The sequence below is a fragment of the Anopheles arabiensis genome, chromosome X, assembly GCF_016920715.1.
Source record: "Anopheles arabiensis isolate DONGOLA chromosome X, AaraD3, whole genome shotgun sequence".
Lineage (NCBI taxonomy): Eukaryota > Metazoa > Arthropoda > Insecta > Diptera > Culicidae > Anopheles > Anopheles arabiensis.
Window position 1 is genome coordinate 4,342,551 of NC_053519.1, and position 23,291 is coordinate 4,365,841.

General features: G+C 51.0%; 3 protein-coding genes across 3 annotated transcripts; 2 read left to right on the top strand and 1 right to left on the bottom strand.

The window, feature by feature from the left end:
* Positions 1-5,430: 5,430 nt before the first annotated feature.
* Positions 5,431-6,086, top strand: LOC120906472. The gene is made up of 2 exons (XM_040318191.1): positions 5,431-5,824; positions 5,893-6,086. The coding sequence occupies exons 1-2, from the start codon at positions 5,535-5,537 to the stop codon at positions 6,059-6,061; spliced, it is 459 nt and encodes a 152-aa protein (XP_040174125.1). The 5' UTR covers positions 5,431-5,534; the 3' UTR covers positions 6,062-6,086.
* A 40-nt stretch (positions 6,087-6,126) lies between these two features.
* Positions 6,127-13,919, bottom strand: LOC120906471 (NPC intracellular cholesterol transporter 1 homolog 1b). Its single transcript, XM_040318190.1, has 6 exons — positions 10,495-13,919; positions 10,180-10,397; positions 8,190-9,730; positions 8,003-8,112; positions 6,807-7,375; positions 6,127-6,727 (listed from the first exon to the last, which is right to left on the bottom strand). The coding sequence occupies exons 1-6, from the start codon at positions 11,471-11,473 to the stop codon at positions 6,281-6,283; spliced, it is 3,864 nt and encodes a 1,287-aa protein (XP_040174124.1). The 5' UTR covers positions 11,474-13,919; the 3' UTR covers positions 6,127-6,280.
* A 1,080-nt stretch (positions 13,920-14,999) lies between these two features.
* On the top strand, positions 15,000-21,489 carry LOC120906113 (transmembrane channel-like protein 3). Its single transcript, XM_040317566.1, has 5 exons — positions 15,000-15,630; positions 15,701-15,803; positions 15,886-16,403; positions 17,924-19,523; positions 21,096-21,489. The coding sequence occupies exons 1-5, from the start codon at positions 15,307-15,309 to the stop codon at positions 21,134-21,136; spliced, it is 2,586 nt and encodes an 861-aa protein (XP_040173500.1). The 5' UTR covers positions 15,000-15,306; the 3' UTR covers positions 21,137-21,489.
* Positions 21,490-23,291: the final 1,802 nt, after the last annotated feature.

Genomic DNA, 23,291 nt, shown 5'->3' on the forward strand with positions numbered 1-23,291 from the left:
AATAATTTTCAATTTCTTCAGCATGATTTACAACACTTCACCTGTGAACGGGCGATGAGTTCCGGCTTCAAACCCCGGTGAAAAAACGATGGCCCGTTCAAGTGTTGAAAATCATCCTGAAGAAATAAAGAAATCTTATGATGGATATGAAATGTCAGATTGATGTTGAATAATATTTTGCACGCGTTGAATAACAATGTTTACTTTCGGAAGTGACTTGGAAAACCCTGTATTATTTGCCCATTAAGGCATGAAGGAAGGAAACTCGGGAATAGACTGTACTTGGAATAGGAGTTGCATCTCAAATACTCCGATAATACTAATATGATAAGAGAGTTCGTGTTAATAGTTATTATTCTACGATAAATCATAAATGAGTATAGTAGCGCGGGAAGTAAACAATAATTCGTGCAACGAACCTTAAAAAATTGGAACCAAAAATTCATAGGCAACCAAAATAATGGGAAACCCTGAGTAACGAGATGGACTCCAGGGAATACATCTCAAATGGCCTCTAGGTGTGATTAAAAAAGTCCTTGTGAGCTTAGGCCAGAGGTCTTCAAACTACGGCCACCGAGAGCCTATAACGCGACCCGCGATGACTTTGTAAAGGTCAGAGAAAAAAAATTCAATAAGTATTTTCTTATAAAAATGAGATTTAAACATTCATCCATCAGCTAAAGGTAACGTCAAAATGGCCCTCAACAACGATATTTATGAAGCAATGTGGCCCGCTAAGTGAAAACATTTGGAAACCTCTGTCTCTAGCCAATGAGATCCATTTTTATAGACATGATAGTCCAATATGTGTCCGACATGACGAAATGTTCGTTAAAACTAAAAATTAACATGCATTTCTGCTCATACTCGAGCGATTTCTTGAGATATATGTCATGATGACATTCTGCAATCAATCTCAAACATTATTATAACATATCCATACCAAGAAGCTGTATTTATTTTTCTTTTCGTTTCACATCTATATCACAAAGTCTATAAATGGATAAACGTGTAGTCGGAACCGAGTTCTATGGATGGACCCTTTTGTGAGCTTTACTATAGTCTTATTAGGCCACACAGGACCAACAAATGAAAAAAGAAACCTTATCAAAATAATCGTAACAATATTGTTCAAACTATGGTTAGATTGCAAATGTTCCTTGGGCAGTGGTACAGCTGAGGTGAACCTGTACCATGCCGTACGCTCCCAACGGCCGGTAACGGCAGAATGGTGGTCACTTTCCCTCACGCCCTACGCCAGCGTCCGCACCTCGTCTGCACCTGTTTGAGGACCATTTGCTCCAGGGGAAAACACTTTCCAGCCTGCACTGGACTTGTCCAATAATTGAAACGTGCATGTTGCATGAAGCAGTGCAGGGAAGGGGAGAAAAGCGGGGCTTTCGAAACGGGCGTGATGAGCCGCCGTATGATGAGGCGGCCAGGCCCACTGGACGGGATCGCTATAATTCATGGAGCGATCAAATTATTATAAACGCAGCAACAAAATGAATGAACACATACACACAAAGCTACACATATACACGGCTCGTTGGCTGTCCATCCGTTGATGGATGGCGGTGGATGGATGGAGTTGTACGGTGTGAAAATGGGCACCCCCATACGATGCACCTCATTTTCCATGGATTGCCTCTGATCGCGCTGCTGCGGAAGGAAATGGGGAGGAGGGATGAAAGAGAGGCACTAGCCGCGTCACGCTAGTTTGCAGCACGGTCTTCAGGCTCCACATTATTGGGGGACCTCGGTAAAAAAAACAGGGGGGGAAGCGGCCCGGACAGTCTCCCGTCCGACCGAATCTTTGACCTTCCCCGAAAGTAGCCCGTTCCGTTCCGTTCCACCTCCTGAATAGTGGGGAAGTTTGACCTGAAAGGAGGGGAAGAACGGACCTGTATTCCCGGTCCAGAGAGGCTCGGTGCGATGTAGCGTGAACCGTGAAGATGATCTCCGTGTCTGTCGCCCTTCATCTTTACATTCTCCGTCGTAAGGTCTGGTTCTTGCGACCAGAAGACTCGTAATTCTAATGCCCCTTTTTTGTGAAGAAGCTCGTTATTTTAGCGAAGGTCATTAAATTACGATTGAACTACACCAGCGTTTTTAATCAATATCGTTTCGAGCAGCAATAGAGTACCACAGCACAAAAATAAATCAAATCGAACACACAAACCCACAAACAAAACTCCAGGATTCGCTCAACGCAGCGCTAACGGAGCAAACAACCAAAAGCCCAGGAGTTTATGGAGAAGCGACACACAAAAAAAGGAAGGGAGGGTAATGGGTGAGTCAACTTTCCGGTCACACGTTCCCGAAACAGTTCAGCTAGGAATGGGGACCGCTAGGGCCGTTGGGGGAGTAGTGGTTTATATTTCGTTTCCATTTTTGGGCAGCTTCGATCTTTTTTTTTTCTTTTCGGTCGGGCAGGGGGCGCTGACGATGGCCACACCGTGTGGCGGCCGCGCCGAGAATCAATACTTTCGTCTGGTCGTTGTCCTTTGTGTGCCGCTTGGGAGAACGCCGGTTCCAAAGTCCCGGAAAAGGCTTGACAGCAGCCCGCGAAAACAAGAGGCAACACCGAAAACTACGATAACTAAACCCCACCTGGAGAGTGGTTGAGAGGAACATTTTTGAGAGGAGAGGGGGGGGGGTGTTGGGCGGCACAATCGGGACATCGATGGGTAAAGGTTTGCAACGTTTTGTGGAAATGTTGAATTAAAAAAAAATAAACAAGTAATTTTTAACCATCCATAAATGACGTAACGAAATTTTCCTACCAACTTTGGGTCCTTGCGATTACGAAATATAGCACTGGAAGATGGAAATTTAACAGGACTTCATGCAGGTCCTGGACCTAATAATGCATCTATACCGGTCCTGGAACTGATACTGACGGTCATACTGATCCTGAATTAACTCCCAATTTTATTTTGTTTCTGAAACTGTACCAGAACCAGCGCAGGATTTAGTTCGGGTCTGGAACTGATACAGTTCCACTTCCTATGAAGAAACTGATCGACAAACCATATTCATTAGTACTTGTGGAGCATAGGAATATCGTAGGTTTTAGCGTTTGAATTCAGCTCAGGAAAAAGCGTTGGAATTCCGGATTCAGAATAAAACCTGAACCTAATCCTGGTCTGGAACCGATAGAATTATATCCAGTAGTACTTGTGCAACATAAGAATAGCGTAGAAAATAGTGCATTTTAGAACATTTACTGAAGTGATTTTGTTCCTGCATGGAATACATGGTGAGGACACGTGAGTTACGAAATACAAACAAATAAAATGTTCTGTCACTGACAAAACAACAACTCCATCAGTTGTCTTACGAGCGTAGCGTAATTTATGGACGGCCCAACATGGTCCTCCGTGTAGGTATGATTGAATGGTAGGAGCGTCATCGAGAAATCCCAATACCTAGTACTGTAGTTGCGAAGTTGCCATGTAACGCTCCACGAACTGGCCGGATATCCTGAGCCCGTCTATTCTCAAACCTTGCGGACGCAATAACTCCTGCAGTTGTGCGATGACACTGCCAAAGCTATACCAACCCGATAAGACCATCGTTCCCCCGCTCCCCCACCACCATCACACACACACAAAACAATGGACAAACCTCCGAGCACAGGGTATTGAATTGGCAGGAATCGGGTTGGTGCCCGATCACACTGACTTGCACGTACGCATTGTTCGGAGGTGATTACGGCCCGATTCGATTGCGTCATCTGTCACGCTAATTTGACCGAAAAAAAACAGGTAATTGCTAAAGCCAGCGGAGGTCTTGGGATATTGATGTGAGAGGTTGATTGGTGGACGCTAGCAGACACACCAAACCTCACGTCCAACTGTACCCGGGCACAAGCGCCGAGCCTGGAACGCAAAGCTGGAAGGCACAAAAAAGCCTCTTCCCTTTGGAAACTAGTTGCATCACGCAAGGATGTCGCTTCCTAGATGGGCACCTGAAACTACAACAAAAACAGCAGTTCTGAGCAAGTCCAATATCGCGCTCCGCTGGTAGTATATGAGTCAAGGTCAAGCAACGGCAGTGACAATTAGAAAACTTGCAGCAATCACGCCAACCGAAGGAACCTAGAACCTGTTGGAGGGACCCAACCTAGCATGTCATCCACTATTAACTACGCTTGGAGGTCACAGCAAGAGGACGGTGGTGTGGTCCCGAAACAACGCTGGTGTAGGCTGTTGGTGCTTGCCCCACTGCACCACTTGTTGTTGGGTGCGAGCGGCTGTGGAGCGAGGAGCCGAATTGATTAAATAGAGGAGCGGACGACTACGCCGTTGCGGTTAAACGCTTATAACGCTACGAACGATTAATTCTGCTTCCCCCAAACCTCTCCAGCTGGAATAGAATAGAATAGATAGTAAACAATCGAGGCTAGTCGGCAGGCAGGAATTCTTGAACATCCCTCCAAGGTTCAATGGTAGGTGCTCGTGCAAAACTTTGTTAGGAAAAAGGCTTCCAACGGAAAAAAAACCCCGCGTTTAAACACAGCACAGCACACTGGTCCGTGTCTTGCGGCAGGGAGGATCCGTTAATGATGTAGTTTGAGTCGGTTTTTTTGCGGGAAGAAACGGAAAAGCCGACCTACCTCCAGCTCTCAATGGCGAAGGTCAATCATTCTTTCAAGAAGTTCCGAAATGCTTCGTTTGCCTTTACCTTGCCTTTTGTTTGATTATACTTCTCCCCTCTCCCGACTGTCTTCTTTTCCTCTTGCTGCTCCTCTTGTGCCCAGACATTGACAAAGAGTGATGGACGGGAACGGGGAGCGAAGCCCAAATTCGGAAGCGGTAGAGTTCCCCGGGCACAATTTATTGCCACTGCTGCGAGGGAAATTGGGTCTTGGCAGTCGTCCTGCAACGTTCCTCATTCGCGGTGACGTCTTGAGCGCCGGCCTGTTCGCGAGTTGGCGACTCCCGCTCCAACTACCCCCCGCCCCGGCAATATTCTCAATCAGGCGGCACACCCGAGGAAGCCGCACGATGGCTTTTGGGGTTACGATTATTATCATCAAGTTCGTTTATTATTTTTATTAGTATTGTTACTGCCGGGGCGCTTCGCCCGCTCCCATTTGTCATTAGCTAGTGGGAGCATCCGCGGCAGTCGCGTTACTATTATTAGTTTACCCGGCTGCCTCGCCCTCCCTCGGTTCCCTGTCGCGCGTGTTGATTATGAGAGGTGGGTTGTGGCTTTTGCGGGAAAACCTTGGAACTCCTGCCTGCCTTTGCGGGGAAGCTCAAGGCTTTCCGGGGTCTTTTTTTTTTTGAATACCAAGACCAAGTCGAAAGAATTTTTAACGTTTAGACTATTCGGGTAAACCATGGAAGGGAGTGAGCATGATGGGACGAAACGTTCCGACATTCATCCGAACGAAAGTAGCAACGAGGCTCGAGCGTCTGGTGCTTGTACACAGTCGGTCCGGACGAACCGGACGGTTTAGTTCATTGCTTCCGCTCATCTCGAGCAGTTCGTTCAATTAATCTCGGCCCCACCCTTTGCCCAGCATGGCACTGGTCAAGGGCGAAGACAGCCCGCCGCGACCGCCGGCCATCGTGTCGTACGCGTTCGAGAAGGAGCTGATCAACAGGCAGAACCGCTACATCCGGCTGTACGACAGCTTCCTGCCGAGCCTGAAGCGCGTCCCGATCGCGATCAAGTTCTGGTCCAAGTACGACTCGACCGCGGCCGGCCGCAGCGGCCTGCCCAACTTCGACCGGTACTGCGCGCTGGTGGAGAAGACGATTGCGGAGGGACCGCGCGATCGCTACCCGGAACCAGTCACCGAGAGCCAGTGGTACGTTCCTGGCCTGGATATTCGACCGACAGCAGCAGCTGCTCTCATTCTCCCAATCCTTTTTCCAGCTACGGTTGGTACTGCGAGCCCTGCTACCGGTACGAGGGGCGCGACATCCACCTGCTGTACCATCCGAAGAAGCGCTCCCCGATCACGTTGGTCGGGGAGAAGATCAACGCGGACCGCATCACGCAGCGGCCCCGCTTCACCGGCGTACCGTTCAAGCTCACCTCGTAAGACACCAGGCACCAGCGAGCAGAAACATCAAATCCAAGCCAAGAACTACAGCGCCATCTACTGTCTACTGTTTAAGGCACTCCCGTGGGTTCGGGTTTCGCTTTATTAGTTTTTTTTTTTGTGTTTGCCGCGGTTGTGCATTCTAGGTGTCAGTGGTAAATAAATAAGTAATTAAAACAAAACAACAAACAACGTGCGCGTGTTTAAGCTGATGCGAGTTCACTCGGGTGCGTGTTGCGCGGGTTCGTTGCCTATCGCCGGGGTCTCCGTTTCGTTCGCAGCGCTCGGCGTGTTGCTGAGGTCCAGTTTCGCTTCCTCCTGCTTTGTGGGCGCGGTGCGTGGTGTCTCTGCTGGTGGTGGTGGTGGTGGTGGTGGTGGTGGCGATGGCGGTCCAATGTAGGTAAGGAAGACGGGCAGCAGTATGAGTCCGTGGGCGGCCCCGACCAGCACGATGCACAGGTACATGCGGAAGTAGAAGATCTGGAAGATCTGCGACTTGGCAAAGGCGAGCACGATGATGCCGGCGAACTTGGTGAGCGTGATGCCGGAAAACACGGAGCTGCCGGTGCGGACCATCGCTGCGGCGGACCGCTCGAGCCGGGTGCCGTGCGCCAGCCGGTACGTGCGCACGATGTGCGAGATGAACTCTACGCCAATGCCGACGCTCTGTCGAAGCAGTGAGAAGTGGTTAGTGATAGTTGTAAAAAAATACAAAAAATGCCGACAGGGACCCCACGGTACGCACCATCACCAAGTTGACCAGCGAGATGGCATTGAGCGTAATGTTCCACAGCCACATCAGCCCCATCATGTTGAGCACGATCAGGAAGACCAGCAGTATGACGACCAGGGCGGAGAGCAGATCCAGCCCCGTCACCAGAAAGGTGACGACGAACACGGCCGCCAGGGACAGGCCGAGCGACTGCAATGCGTCGCTCCAGATCGTCAGATACTGCTCGTAGAACACGTAGAACACGCTGTACGGGAAGATCTCGACGCCGGCCTGGCGCTCGTCCAGCATCTGCTGGATGTCGGCCGCAATCAGGCGGGCCTGCTCGAGCGCCGTGTAGAACTGGCGCGACGTCACCGCGGTCGTGTGGTAGGTGGAAAAGTACGAGTCCTGTACGTTCAGCCGGCCGTCCCGATCTAGCAGGTAGTTGAGGGCGCGCGAGTAGGCCGCCCGGCCCGCCTTGGCGCAGTTCTCGTCCGGCAGGTCGGACAGGAAGAACTCGAGGTAGCGCTCGAACTGGGGCACGGTCGGCCGGATGCCCGTCTCGTCGTACTCCTCCGGGCAGGCTGGACAGAAGACGATATCTGTTGTGAGCGGAGCAAAAGAGCAAATGTCGTTCATTTGGTATGTGCAGAAAGGTGTTCGGTGCATTTGATTCAGATTCAAAAATTTGGATAAATCTTTGAAGTGATTCAATGAATCTGAATCCCCAGAACTCATGTACCCAGAAAGATTTATGGAGGTTGAGCTTCTTCTTGTTCTTTTTCTTGACATAACGACCTACGTGGTCATTAGCGATTACCTACGTGGTAATGCCAGATAGTCTATTCTTGCTATGGGTAGACACTACATGCGAGGCTTGAACCCCCGACGGGGATGTTGTTAAGTTGTGCGAGTTACTGTACCACGGGATCGCACAAATTGAATATCTTGAAAATCGTTAATCTGTTAAGGTTTATGAATTGTCGGAGATTCCTGAGTCTTCAAAGAATCAAAAAGCTCTGGAGATTTATAACATATTTATGAATTCTTGAATCTTTGAAGTTTCCTAAATCTTTGTAGATTCATAAGTCTTTAGAAATTCGTGAATTTTTGAAGATCCGATTCAAGATTAGAATCACTTATCGCTACAGATTCATATAAATGAAACTCAAGCAAAGATTCATGCAACACAACACTAGTGCTGTAGGGGAACATATGAGAATACTTACTGCTGGCACAGAAGGACCCGTCCGTGGGATTGTACTTGCAGCAGGACTGAATCGCCAGCCAGTCGATGTAGTCGTCGAGCCAGGACGAGGCGGGTCTTGCAATGTGTGTCCTACCGAGGGAAAAAACAGAGATATCCCCAAGCGTGAGTGCCTAGAACTAGTCAGAGAGTCACTCTCAGATGCTTACGTTTCCGGATAGAGCGAGGCTTGGTAGAGCTTGGTGGAGATCGAGTCGTCATTGCACAGGATGCCACCGCACACCAGGTTTTGGTGCTGCACGTCGGTGTAGTTCAGGCCGGCCTTCACCACGAAGTAGACGGGCGGCCCCATCCAGAACAGCTCAGCCATGAAGCGGAAGTACTTGACCACGTGTGAGTCCTCCGCCATCGACAGCTCCTGGTCCAGTCCAGGCTCGATGCTCGGCACCACCATCAGCGACAGCGAGCCCCAGACGAGAAACAGGGCCAGCACGGTCAGCCGCACCCTCGGCCGCAGCAGAAACGGCACGTAGAATCGCTCCACCACCCGCTCCAGCCACCCCGGTCCGTCCGGGGCGACCGGTTTGTCCGGGTTCTTGGTGGCGCGCACGCAGCACACCAGATCGAGCCGGCCCCGCTCGACCCGCTTCTCATCCAGCGCCATCAGCGCGACGAATGCCGAAATCTGCAGCAGAAAGTCGACCAGCAGCGCGACGGTCGCGTACCAGGCGAACGTATTGACAGCCGGCATCGGTGACAGCGCACCGATCGCAAAGCAGCAGCACTCGCTCGCCGAGGTCAGCAGAATCGATGGACCGATCTGGCCGAGCGCTTCGCCGATCGCGCAGGCCGTCTCGGGCGTCCGCTCCCGGTCGATCCGGTTGAACGCGTGCACCAGCATGAAGATGTTGTCGACGCCGACCGCCAGCACCAGGAACGGGATCACCTCGATCGTGAGCATCGTCGTCGCCAGCTCGAGATAGCCGAAGAACCCGAGGCTGCAAGCGACAGACGCGAGCACCACCACGATGCCGCCGACCGCCAGCACGATGCGCGAGCCGTGCAGAAACTGCCGGAAGCCGCGGATCTTCCCGAGCGAGAAGGTAATGTACACGAACATCACCACGTAGCTGATGATGACGGTGTACATCTCCGCCTCCGACATCTCGTCGATGCCGTCCTCGATCGAGCGCTCCGCCGAGTAGGCGACCTCCATCATCGGGTGCTCGAAGTCGCGCATAAAGTCGACGAACCGCTGCTCCCACTCGAGCGCCGGCCCGAGCTCGTCCTTGTTCGCCTTGTTCTCAACGAGGAACGTCAGCACGACGCCGGTCGCGAGTCGAAAGTCGGGGTTAGCACCGGGAGCTGGTTGCGGGAACCCACCAACCGCGACGCCCGGCTCGATGGGGCCCCCGTACGTGCCGAAGCAGGACGGCAGGTAGGCGTTGCGCGTGCAACCGTTGATCTTGTCCAGATAGTTAACCACGAATCCGTTCAGGTCCGTGCCGGTCCGGTTGAATTCCGCGAGACTGTTCTTGAAGTAGCCGAACACGCTCTGCACGGTACACTCCGATAGTACGGTCTGCGCACCAACCTGCGTCATCGGGGCGAAGCAGATCTGCTCCAGACCGCGCCCCTCTGCCTGGCCGAGCTGTTCGATTGTGGTCTGCAGCTTGAACACCTCGAGCAGAAACTCCCGGTCGTAGGCAGGTCCGAACGTCTGGTTGCCTTCCGCCGTCGGGTGTATAAACTAGGGATAGGGGTACAAGACAGATTGGAGTATAGATTTCAGAATAATCACTAGAATGCATGTTGAGGAGTCGTTTGAGTCACGAATCAAATTCTGAATCGGAGACTTCTGGAGAGGTTGAAAGTAATAAGAGCCGCAATATAAATGGATCTAAAGATCTGTTCAAATACTGTAAGTCTCCCAAGTTATTTCATCACCTTTGAAGATTCGTAAATTTCTGAAATTTCAATGCAGGCTTTCTTATCCTACACCATTGGCACACTTTCTTTGCATTGTTGAGTCATCGACTTTCTGTAACCTTGGGGAATAGACTCATTAATGCCTGGAGATTCTTGAACCGAATCTAAGCAGATGCAGACACCTTGGAAGAGATCACAAAATCACTGATTCAGATTGATTCCACTCCCCAACTCTTTCCGACACGCCCATTAAACCGCATTTGCACTTACGAACTCTTGCCGCGTCGGCTTGATGAAGATCTGCTCGGTGCGGTAGAACGGCGAGAAACGCGAATCGAAGTAGTCTTTCTCCTGGCGCGCTCGACTGTCCGGCGCAGCCCACAGCTCCACTGGATCGGTCGTTATGATCAGGTACTGTATGCCGAACGCAAGCCCTCCCACGATCCACGAACATATTGCCAATATCAGCACCGGATTGCGGGCACAGACTGTAACAAAAAAAAGAGCACAAACCCCCAACTAGCTGTAGACGGACTCGGGTTTGATCTGGTGCGTGTGTCAAGAAGAGGTTGAAGCTTCACTTACAAGTACCCCAACGTGTAAAGGTACGCCCTAGCGCCTGGTTGACCGACGGGAAGCCGCCGAAAAAGGAGGGCAGGTCGGGCAGCTGCTGCTTCGCGCCCTCCTTTCCGCCGAACAGCAGGGCGAGCACGATGCACGCGAGCCCAATGCCGCCGACGACGACCGCGACAGTGAAGGTGACCCCGTTCAGGTCGCCCACCATGAAGCCCGGATCCTTCGGCTGGGGCGGCTCGCTCGTCGGGCAGCTCTCGTCGCAGTCGACGCACGAGCAGGCGTACGAGCCGTCGTACGCCTCGTTACAGTGCTTCACCTCCTGATTGAAGCGCTGCTCCGGGTCCTCCTCGTACAGGTAGTTGATCTCGAACGGCACAAACTCGTTGTCGGCGGCGCCCATGTACTGGAACCAGCGCTCCGCCGTGCAGCCGGCCGCCTCCCAGTAGCCGCAGCCGACGTCCATCGCGTACTTGCCGCTGGACGGCAGCACGATGCCCTTGCACGAGTCGAACGTGTCCTGCACATACTGCCGGTCGATTCGGTAGTCGACCCGATTCACGTACGCGCCGGTCGTCGGCTCTGTGTACGCGGTCAGGAACCGGCTCTGCTCAGGATGGCAGGCCAGGCTGCAGATGCTGTACAGCATGTTGGTAAGACAGGTGGAGCAGCGACTAAACAAGCCCTCCGCCTGCTGGAAGTTCTTGTCCATCTCCAGCACCTGGCTGGTCGCGCAGCACACCGGCGTATCGTCGGCGGGGAACATCCAGCCGCACCGCCGGTGCATGATCTCGATGGCCGCTGCGTTGGTCAGTGGCTTCGGCGCCATCTTCACCGGGCAGTTCTGCGCGTGGATGCCGATCTGGGCGCACACGTCGTGCATCACGCAGTGGTAGCCTTCTACCTCACCCTGGGTTGCGGCGGGTGGGACCACCACCACCACCGCCATCACCAGCAGTAGCAACATCTTCAACGTCCGAGCACCACTCATCACTACTATCCCAGGCTAAGCCTCCGTCTCCACTTACATCAACACAAACAGCACACTCCAGAAGCACTTGACACTCTGTGCGAAATGGACACTGTCGATGACCTGTGTCCTGTGTTGATCGGGTGACTCGATGTATAGGCGTTGATCGTTGAACAACTTCTCGGTCGGGGATCGTGCGCTGCAGATGACACGATCGCCACGCTGGTTGGCAGTGTACTGGAGTCGTCGATGGTCGCCACCGCCGGGGTATAGCGCGACTGGGCAATCCGACGGACCATCTGCCCGGTTCGGTTTGAATTGACCAATTTAATCGGGTTCGTCCGCGAGATAGCGCAATGAGGCAGAAAGGCATCGATAAGATTTGTGCCTTCCGGGCGTCAGGTGTTGTAGGCAAACAGGTGCCGATGGCTGCATTATCGTTGCCCGACTACAGCCCACTTGAGCGTTTTTGTCCCACCTCGGTATCTCATCGAGCGATGATTCGTCGGCATTGTTGACGCGTTACGCGGACGATTCTTCACCCCCGAAACGCACTAATATGACCATTATCCCAAATAACATCAACGGCAACAACAAATGCGAGACTTTGCACCTACTCTAAGCCCGCCAGTACTTCCCCAGCCAATTCAATGGAGTTGAGCAATTGCCAAACAGCGATAAAGCGCTAACCAAAAACTCGTTAACCCAGTGACTAGAGCAAAACACCAGATTACCAATTGTCTTTCGCCCGTTCGATGGCAATCATTCGCTACCTAGCAGTGCCTTATGCTAGTTGCGATCCAGCGCCCAACCGCCAGATCCGTACAGATGGAAAGGCTTTCAGCGATTGCTGTTGCACCACTGTATATCTGATCCTCCCACTCTCCTCTCGCAGCCTGTCTATCTAATCTCCCAAAAGCATGCAGCATACAAAAAAAACGCAATCCTCTGCTGTCTCCATCGCACTCGCACGGCCTCACCCCGGATGCTTTTCGACCGCAGCGGATTCCATGGTACGAATTCACAATCCATCACCACTGTGTAGCTCTACTGCTGGCCCGAAGAGACGTCATAAATAAGCGATAAGTCAGACACTATCATGGCCGATGCATCTTATCGCACCTGTCCCTACCTCCCCCTGGGCCGGCTGGCCGGCCCGGCCCGACAGGTAATCGGCGGATCAATTGCGAGTGTTACGATAATCACAGCAATATATAACAGTCCACCTGGCCACCGTCAACACTCGATGTGAAGCGCAACGCCGCATGTCAAACACCTTTCTACTGGATCAAGTGGGGGATCAACTATTTGCAGCAGCTGCGCCAGCAGAAAACTGAAAGAGCGGAAGAATAGCTGCACAGTAGGGGAAAGTGGCGTGGAATAGGATGATTGCACGTGATCATAGCTAAAATAGGACATGCTAAGCCATTGAGGTTGATATAATGAACTGCTTCAGCTCTAGAAACAAAGCAGTGTAGCTATTCATTATCTTGCTTTCCGCAAAAGTGTTTGGATTTTGTCGATTTGCTGAAACCTGATTAACGGCAAACAATCTTTTTAGTTAATAGAACCCAATTTTAGCGATATTCTAGGTCCTCATGCACATATCTCTTAAAGTCTGGACTGCGTAGTCAAGTTGTAGCCGTTTAAACCATCCTGTGACGTCTTCTCCCTCATCTTTCAACAGCTGCATGTTCCATGAGATGGTTGATGAGAATGTTCTGCCTGAGAGAAATCCACAAACCCGTTACACTGATTAGATCTGATAGGATGAGCGAATTTCTGCTCTTCAACGGTCTGCTCTTCAACATCGCCCTGAAAGGTGTCATTAGAAACGGGAGCCTAGACAACGACAGCCTTCATGTACGATATTCTACCGGTATTTCCTATTTCTTGACTTTGCGGATACCTTCGACATCATTGGCAAGATTACATCCAAGGAGTGTGAAAGGAGACAGGTGACCAAAACTAGAAGCAGTCAGAATTGGATTGCAACCAATGCGGCAAAATCGAAGTACCTGCTTGCCGGAGACACAGACCATCTGGGAATCAGTTTAATAGTTGACAGCGACATCCCCGACAGGAGTTCTGTTATCATGGTAGTTACTTCGGAAGTTACTTCGGAAGTTACTTCGGATAAAGATATGTGCCGTGAAATCCGCGAAGACGCATTGTGCAGGAGAAGTCGTGCATACTATGGGCCGCCATGTGATGAGATCCAGACCGCATGAAATGTGACATATATCGCACAATGATTCGTCCGGTGGGATTCTATCGACACGAGTCTTGGACCTTCCGAGCGGAGGATGCAATGGAGTTTGGAGGAGAAGGATGACTGTTCGGCGAACCTGATATCTAGACGGTAGCGAATGCATGTTATGAGGATGTCAAACCAGCGACAGATCTAACGGTAGGCGGACTAGACAGTTGCCTAGGGCCCGCTGATTTAGGGGCCCTGTAGAACAGTAGGTACTATACGTACGCAGTATGTATAATAGTGTACAGAGTACTAGCTCCTGAAGGATGGATGTGAGGACCCCAAGCCTGGCGAATCATTTGCCCCCCACCCCTCTTCCTCGTTAGTTAAGAGTAGGGTTAGGGCCGATGATTGTTGGGGCCCCATGGCCGTCAATCCCTGAGCTCCCCCCCCCCCCCCCTCACGGTTTACAATGGGGAACATCTTATCGCGTAGGGCCCCTGGTACTCTAAATCCGCCACTGTACCGGACTTATCCCCCACCAAAAAGATGTTCGACAGCTATTCCCAGTTCAGCACTGGGGAATAGCGAATCAAGTGACCTGTTGGAAATCGGAAATCTGCAAGGATGGGAGGCTGCATCCAGCTACAGTCATCAAGAACTCAAGCATCTGGAGCATCCTGTAGAATAATTGTTGACCGGGCCATATCTAAGAGGTGCTAAACTCCTATCGATGATTCTGAAATGCACCTGTATCTTTGCACATGGCCATCACTGTTAGATATACACATCATCCATATATGCCGTTTTGATGCAGAAGAAACCTATAAAGCGATCAAACAGGTCATAGAGAACATTGGAAGGCAGAATCATGGGGAAAACATACTGCATATGGTGGTACTCTAAGTGATGATTACCTTTACGTTGGTCCTCTGAGCTCTCTCTAATCCAGATTATACCCTAGACACCTGTACTTTTCAGTGTTTTTCTTCGTGGTGTTTTTTTTTTTATTTTAACGTTTTTTTTCTAATGTCCTGCTCCTGCTTAGTTCGCGGCTGTAATATTGAACAGACAGCCGGATAAACGGCGTTCCACTACACGTGCCGCCGGAAGCACTTTGGAAATCCGTTAATTTGAATGCGAAATCTTTCTGCTTGCAAGAAGTGCACGAAACATTTCAAGCCCCATGAAATATTTCACCCGCTCCGCAAAGCTTTCGGTGAAGCTTTTCATACCGCCAGTTGCAGCTTTCACAGCTGTGCACGATCGCACCAATACAGGAGTGCGACCGAGCAATGTGAACAGGTTTTAGGGACAATTTTACACACAAACCCTCACACACACCGACAAGGGCATTGGAACCGTGGTCTACTCCCAGCTGTCACTCGGTGGAATGTAAACTTTGGGCCCCCTCCCCGTCTCGGAAACGAACGTCTCAGGTGTGTACGGGAAACGATAACAAACAACAAACTTCACGCATAGATCGTCTTATCAGACACCAATCTCGAGTGGCACGGGAAGTTCCGGCTGTTTGTTCCCCTCGAATGATGGTGCTGCAGAACTGATACAAGGCCACTGGCACGGAACGAGCGGGCAGGGGTGTGTGTGTGTGCATCGCAATTCGGAGTCGCCTGTACACCCGCGCGGGGGCGACACAATGGCTCGCCATCGTGCTGTGCTGACCGATGCGACATTTCACGCCGAGGTCAACGAGGTGGGCAACCAGCGACGGCACCAGCCAGCAGCCAGCAGCGTATCAATGGACGTGGGCGGCGGTAGCAGTGATGGTGGTGGAGGTAGCAGTATTGTAAACAAATCCCTTCCGGAAGAGGACAAGATCGAGGTACTGCCGGACGAGGCGGCGGAGGCGCGGCTGGGCCACGGCGACGGGCTGTACACGCCCGCCGGAAATCCGCTTGCCAGTGTGGAGGACCAGTTCCAGTCCGGTGCGGTGGGCGGCGTGAACGTAAGCTTCTCGCAGGTGAGTCCCGTGTAATGTGAAATGTGTGCTTTGCCCCATTTTCATCGATTCCTTTTTTCTCTTTTGCCAGAGTTTCCGGCGCTGGTCGAGCAACTTTGGGCGGAGTGTGAAGAACAACAAGCGCACCGTTTATAACAAAACCATCCGGCTAATGCCGTCGCGGTTACAGAAAAGTTCGTTTGTCTTTTCGGCGTCCCCGTTTTTTTCTAGCACCACTTTTAAACGGTTGCCCTCCTTTTCCTCCTCCCTCTGTAGCGCTCTCGATCGACGGCGACCTGATCACGACCAGCGCGTCCGACGTGGACCACATCACGATGGAGCTCGGCCAGCGGGAGCAGCTGATGGAGGACAACCCGGTCGCGGAGCAGCTGCGCATCGAGACGATCAAATCGATCGCGCACAAGATCTCGACCAAGCGCCAGATCCGGGAGCAGCTGGCGCGCACCGTCCACCGGCGGGCGACCCGCGCCAAATCGATCGGGCTGCTGCGCCGGTACCGGTACGGCGCGAAGCGGTACGTGGCGCGCGCCGCCCGCTTCGCCCAGTGCTTCGTCACCAACTTCGAGCCGTTCTATGGCAGCATGAAGCAGATCGAGGGCCACTTCGGCAGCCGGATCAGTGCGTACTTTAAGTTTCTGCGCCGGCTGCTGGTGCTCAACCTGGTGCTGGCGCTGTTCGTCGGCTCGTTCGTCATCTTTCCGCAGCTGCTGGCGGGGCCCGAGGGGCCGGCCGCCCGGCAACCGTTTCAGCTGCGCGATCTGCTGACCGGTGAGGTAAGCGGGGCAGGAGCACGGCTCTTGGGGTGGGTCCTCTTTACCGTCGTTGATTTCGGTACGGTTTCCAAACACCGATCGTTCACGACCGATTGTTTCATTCTGTGCAATGGTTCGCCAATGAACTGATTTTTGGTTCATTTTGGGCCAAAATTTGTTCACTTGGGGACCGTTCATTTCAGAGTCATTCTGGTTCATTTTGATTAATTTTATATTCATTTCATGACATTTTTGTTTCCTGACTCGTACTAGATATTCATTCTGTGTTTATACACTTTTAATTTTGAAAATACATCAAAGAGGAGTGTTATACGCATGCAACTATAGCCAAAAATTTAATTTATATCGATCGATCGTTTGCAAAATCTAGAGTTACTCGTGGAGTAACTGGAGCGGATCGATCGATCGTATATTAAATGTATGCGTTGGCACATTTGTAGGAAATGGTAAGATTTTACATAAGATCTGCTGTAAACAAAACTCGTCACCAGGTTGTTAGAGGAACATGACATGCAAATTCAAACAAACCAATGAATTCTTCATTTTAGTCTAACAATTATGTTTTCAAAATGTTCCTGGTTTTAAATCGGTTTTAGAAGGAAAAAACATACAGCATGGAATATTTGTTGTAGCCGTCGTTATAACACAAAATTTAAAATGATGTTTTACAGTCTTTTTCCGAGTTACGCGGTTTGTGCGTTCCCGAGGCACCCGCGTAGGTCGAATTTCGCGGATTTTTTTCCAAAATACAATTGATTGCTGGCTATTTTTAATTCTATTTAGTACTTTTACAGCCATTGCCAACTACTTTTGGCTCTAAGGCATCATTTTTTGACAGTGCGCATCAATTTTTGACTGCTGTATCAAAATCATGATAAATTTTTTAAGGTATATAAGCAGATTTTTGCCAATAGTAATTGTAAATTACATAAACAATTCCAAAAACCGTGTAATTTGATTGTTTTTGAGACAAAATAATTTCAGAAATTACGTAAAATTTTGTAAATAAACCGATTGATTCAATATTGATGCCTTCGAGGCAAAAATTGTGACACGCTGTCAAAAATTGGTGCCATTGACAAAAATAGACAAAAATAAGTGAGTTACGGTCAAAATTTAGCGGCAAAATAGGCGTAACTCGGGAACGGACTGTACATATAACTGAAGTTCATTTTTGTCGATCAAGTTCATCGCAAACTATCGATCATTATCGATCGTTGGTCAGAACAGGGTTCAAAGACTCATTTATGTTCATTATGCATGCTGCGAAAGCATTTTTCTTGTGACGATAGTCTTGTTTGCCCCTAACCATATGTCCCTTAATACAAGTTATTTATCTGTCCGTAATGCTTACACACTGTAAACGCTGTGATAGGATGTGCTTGTGGGGTAAGTAGTGTCCTGGCCACTTTAAGTGCCTCACTCTAGGCCATTGAAATTCGCTACATCCACTCTGCTCTGCCGTGCGCGTCCAATGCTCAACATTAATATCGTTTTCTCTTCTACCCCATCCGTTCCAGGGCTACCTGAGCGACTCGGTCATGTACTACGGGTCGTACAGCAACCGCTCGTTCACGCTCGTGCCGGGCACGGCTGAGTACAGCCTGCCGCACGCCTACTTCCTCACCATCACGATCCTGCTGCTCGCCACGTTCGTGTTCGTGTCGGTCAGCATGGGCCGCGCGTACCGGATCAGCTTCATCGAGTCGAGCGCGACGGTGCAGAACATACTGACGCACAAGATCGTGTGCTCGTGGGACTACGGCATCGCGAACGGGAAGGCGGCCCGGCTCAAGCACGCCACCATCCTGACCGAGCTGCGCGACTATCTGGCGCAGCGCAACCGCACGCCGGCCCCGGTCGGCCGCTGGCAGCGCCTGCGCACCGAAACGCTGAACGCGGTGGCACACGCGACCGTGCTCGCGCTGATCGCGGCCGTTGCCGCCTGCCTGTGGGCGGTGCTGGACCGGTTCGGCCCGGCCGACCACTTTGCCGCCTGGTCCGCGCTGTACGTGTCGCTCGCGTCCAACGGCACGATGGCAGCGCTCGGGTACGTCTGCCAGCTGCTCGGCCGGCTGGAGCGGTACCGGCACGGCGCGACCCAGCTCAACATCAACCTGCTGCGCCACTTCTTGCTGCAGCTCACGATCGTGGCGGTGCTGTTCGCGCACTGGCTGACCACCCGTCCGCCGACCGGCTGCTGGGAGACGGCCATCGGCCAGGAGCTGTACCGCTTGCTGGTGGTGGACTTCTTCATCTCGACCGTGCTGCTGAGCGCGGTACGGGGCGTCCGCTACCTGCTGCACGCCCGGTACGGCCCGGCCCGGGGTCGAACGGGCCCGCTCGCGCCCTACCTGACGCCGCCCCCGTTCTGCATCGAGACGCACAGCCTCGGCCTGGTGTACAACCAGACGCTGCTGTGGTTCGGCGTGCTGTTCGCCCCGCCGCTCGTCCTGCTGGTCGCGCTCAAGCTGCTGCTCGTGTTCTACGTCAACAAGTGCGAGCTGATGTACCTGTGCCAGCCGCCCGCCCGCCTCTGGCGCTCGAGCCAAACGCAGACGCTCTTCCTGGTGCTGGTGTTCGTGTCGCTGTTCGGCGTGCTGCTCACGCACGGCTACCTCATCATGCAGGTGCCGGTGAGCGAGGGCTGCGGCCCGTTCCGCGGCACCCAGTACATGTACCAGCTGTTCATGCAGGGCATCCTGAAGCTGCGCGAGGAGCACCTGTTCTGGCGCGCGTTCGTCTACATCACCAAGCCGGCCATCATCGGCGGCGTGCTGCTGACGATGGGCGTCGCCACCTACTATCTGCGGGCCAAGTCGCGCGCCCAGATTGCGAAGGTGAAGCTGCTCAAGGAGCTGCTCTGCCTGGAGGCGAAGGATAAGGAGTTTCTGCTGGCGAACCTGAGCAAGGTGGCGCGCGGCAAGGACTGTACCGGCGAGCAGCTCGACCGGATCGAGCTGGTGGGGGGCGGCCGGCTGAACGGGCCGGCCGACCGGTACTACACCGATCCGTGCGCCACCTGGCGGTACGAGGAGTCGCCCCGCAAGCCGGACGCCGGCACTGGGACGGCCAGCGCCGGGACGACCAACTCTACCAGCAGCTCCTCCGGCTATCAGCGTAAGTTTTTTTCTTCTTTTGTGTGCTAATTGTTGCACGTGGACGCCTCCACGCCATCTTGCCACCTCACCTTTGGGCCTATCACACCTCCTCTGTCATTGTGGAATGGTGGTGAGAACTCGGAATCAGACCTTCCCGATTCCGTGTTCGGAATCAATTCCGGAGCTGATCCCTATGCTGGAATCGATGCCGACTCTGGGGCCGAGTCCGGAGTTGACTACGGAATCAGAATCAGCTCCGAAATCAGAATCGACTCCGGAATCGAAATCGACCTGAGAATCGCAATTTGCTCCGGTAACGATATCAGAATTGACTCCAGAATTCAAATTAGCTCCGGAATAACAATCAGTTCTTGAATAAGAAGTTGTGAAATAAGAAGCTTAAGAAGCGAAATCATTGGATCCAAATCCGATTCAGGTGCCAATTCTGATATCGGAACCAATTCCGGAAGCGATTATGATTCCGGAGCCAATTCTGGAATCGATTTCAGAAACCTTCAAATCAAGCCGGATTCGATTCCGACGAAAACTTCATTTTTCCCAACACTTCTGTGTACGGCCTAAAAACACTTTACTTGGGCTGGGTCGTCCGCTTCCATACGTACATTATGGCCAGCCCACCCAGGGTCGACTGGAGAACTTGAAGCGCTGCACGATAGTGAGGTCACCGTACATCTCGTATAGCTCGTCGTTATAACGACTCCACCATTGTCCTTTCACACCTCAAGTATCCTTCTGAGCATCTTCCTCTCAAACGCGACCAAGAGGGTTTCGTCAGATGTGGGCAGTGTCTATGTCTCGGAGAAGTGAGTACCTGTACTATATAACTACTATATAGTCCCAGCTTCGTTCGTCGCGATAGGTGGTTCTTTGAGGTGAACTGATTTGTCACATTGTAGAATGACCGGTTGGCAGTTAACATCCTTGCGCCTTGATGCCACCATCAGTTTGGTCTTTGCCTCGTTTATCTGTAATCCGAGGATCTCTGCCGCCTGCTCGATCCTTTGATATGCTTCTGCTACATAGGAGAACCGCAGACCAATGATGTCTATATCATCAGCGTATGCCAGGGTCTGGGTTGACTTATAGAAGATGGTTCCCGTAGTCTCCACTCTCGAGCCACGAATGACCCTCTCTAGCGCCAAGTTCAACAGAAGACAGACAAGCCCGTCCCCCTGATGCAGACCTTTGGTGGTTGCAAAAGGCGCTAAGAGTTTTCCGTCCACCTTCATCTGGCAAGTGACGTTGGTGATAGTCATTCTCAACTAGCCTTATCAGTGTGGCCAGGATTCCAAAAGAACTCATAGCGTCGTACAGTTTTATCTTGGTTATATCATATCATATGCAGCTTTGAAGTCAATGAAGAGATGGTACGTGTCGTGTCTGTATTCTGCCATCTTCTCCAAGATCTGCCGCATGGTGAGGATTTAATCAGTGGTTGATTTTCCGTTTCGGAATCCTCTTTCATAGTTTCCGACTATCGGTTCGACGTGAGGGACAAGACGAACCTGCAGGATTAGGGAGAATATTTGAACTAATGTTTACTTTCCATTTTGTTTTTGTTTTTTTTTAGGATTCGAAGATGAAGAGCAGCTGCGCATGAGAAGAACCTGAAACGCCTCCGGGAAGCATCTGCTGCTGCGGGAATCAAACAAACACAGCAAACGGTCGTTCGAAAAACGATGAGTGACGTCTCACTGCAGCTTACACTTTATTTATTCAAATTGCCTTTCGCAACATCCGCGACCAAATCGATCAAAACTATTTATTGAGCTTTAATGTGCAATCAGCCGTCGCTGGCACGGTGAGATATGGAAATTGTGACGCTACTTTTATCCCGGTCCCGATAAAATACTTTTAATCTCGTTAGACGAATGTAATGTAGTTCAGGGTTTGGTGTTACACTACCACAATCCGGACGACAAGAATAGCAATGATAATATAAACAACCTTATATTGGCAGAGTAGCAGCGAGCTGAAGCTTTCTTCCACGCCTTTCTTCCACATCCGATACATCTGTTTCGTTGAGATATCGATCGTTCGATCGTTTGTGCTCGGCGTTCGAGGCGAGGGTCGTAAAACGCGTGACGCGTGTGTGCAGGACTCCGTTGCAGACGCAATCGATAGATAGATAGAAAGAGCGAAAGAGTATGAATCACTTACAACACGCAGGGGGCACAATAGTGTGCCTTATTGAGGACCGTTAAATGACGTTATCAAGCTCCTGTGTAACATTTTTCCAAACAAACGACCCTGACGTGTCCCCTGTGAGGTTGGGTCATTTGATAAGGGTGAGATATGAGTGGTAGGGCTTTTCTATTACCATCACAAATTAGCACACTCTCTCGCTCTCTCGTTCTCTATCACTCTTGCGATGCAGCGATAATACATTCTAGACGGCAACTGCTACCGACCGACCTAATCCAACCCCGATGTATTTACACACACAATGTAACGGCCACGCGACGCCAGCCGGTATAGCCAACGGGGCCACCAGGCTGCAGCGACATCTTGCCGCCGCCCAGACGAGTCAGCATGATTTGCATATCGTAAAACAAATCGCGAAGGAAAACGCGCGCATCCCCGGAATATTTATAAATCTCAACCGTCCGTCCGTCCGTATTTGTGTGTGTCTCTATCTCTCTCTCTCTATGTGTATTGTTGCTATTTCCAAGGCGACTGGCGTGGTGATGGGGGGGGGATGGTTTTGTATACAAAGTGGTAAACAAACACACCGCGCGCTCGCCTGAATCGTCTTATCCCCTGTAGCCCCTCAGCAAAATGCGCCGGTGTTGCGACGGCGGAAGCAACTGCAGCAACAACAGCCTGAAAAAGACCCCCCCCCCCAGACAAGGTGTGAATAGCGCGACACACGCAATGACAAAGCAATGGCCTGGCGCTAAAACTTTGTCAGGCGCCTTTGTGCAAACTTTTGCTGGGCTTCGGTCTTTTATTCTTTAAGTGCCAGAGTAAGAAAGGGTTTTACACTAGAACGGCCAATGGTAGCCTGCTTCTAGGGGGCTTACGACGGGATATTAACTCTAGCTGGGATATACTAATGTGGATTTACCGGTCCTCAGGCATAAGCGTTGGGTACTTTTGCATCTTCACTGTCCCTTCTTTCTTGGTAGAGAGCGAAGGATCAGGCAGGAGCATGGGGTAGAGAACGATACATCCACGTAGCAAACAGAACTCGTGTAAAATATCTATTACCGTATTTTAGCGTGTATAACGACCTCCCTTGAAAATGACGAAATATTTTTGAGAAAAAAAAATTAATTTCGTTACAATCCAAAACAACAACAAAAATCCATGTTACCATGTTGATTGATCCCTTTTTTTTAGGTATTTTCTGAACATGTTTAGTTTTCGACATTTTGCATAAATGGGTCCTTTTTGTGAATTTCAATCATCAATTTTAAGAGCACCAATGTGATCAATTGTTTCCTCAGTTTCCAAACCTCTTTCTTTTCCTTTAGGCTTTTCCTTGGCAATACTTCTTGCTTTTATTTACTGATGCGCACCAGACTACTTTTGTAAGTTATTGAATGTAATGTCTTAGGGGTAATCGAAAAGTTATTACCCATGTATATGTAACATACCTACATTACTACATACCTTATTTGACAGATCCCCGGAAGAATTGATCGGAATTGCATATGAAACATAAAGAATTCTATGCCGAAGACATTGTGTTTTTTTTTGCGACGACACGCTCATGTTTGGATTATGTGGTTCTTCCTCAAAAAACACCTAAATTCTCCTTATT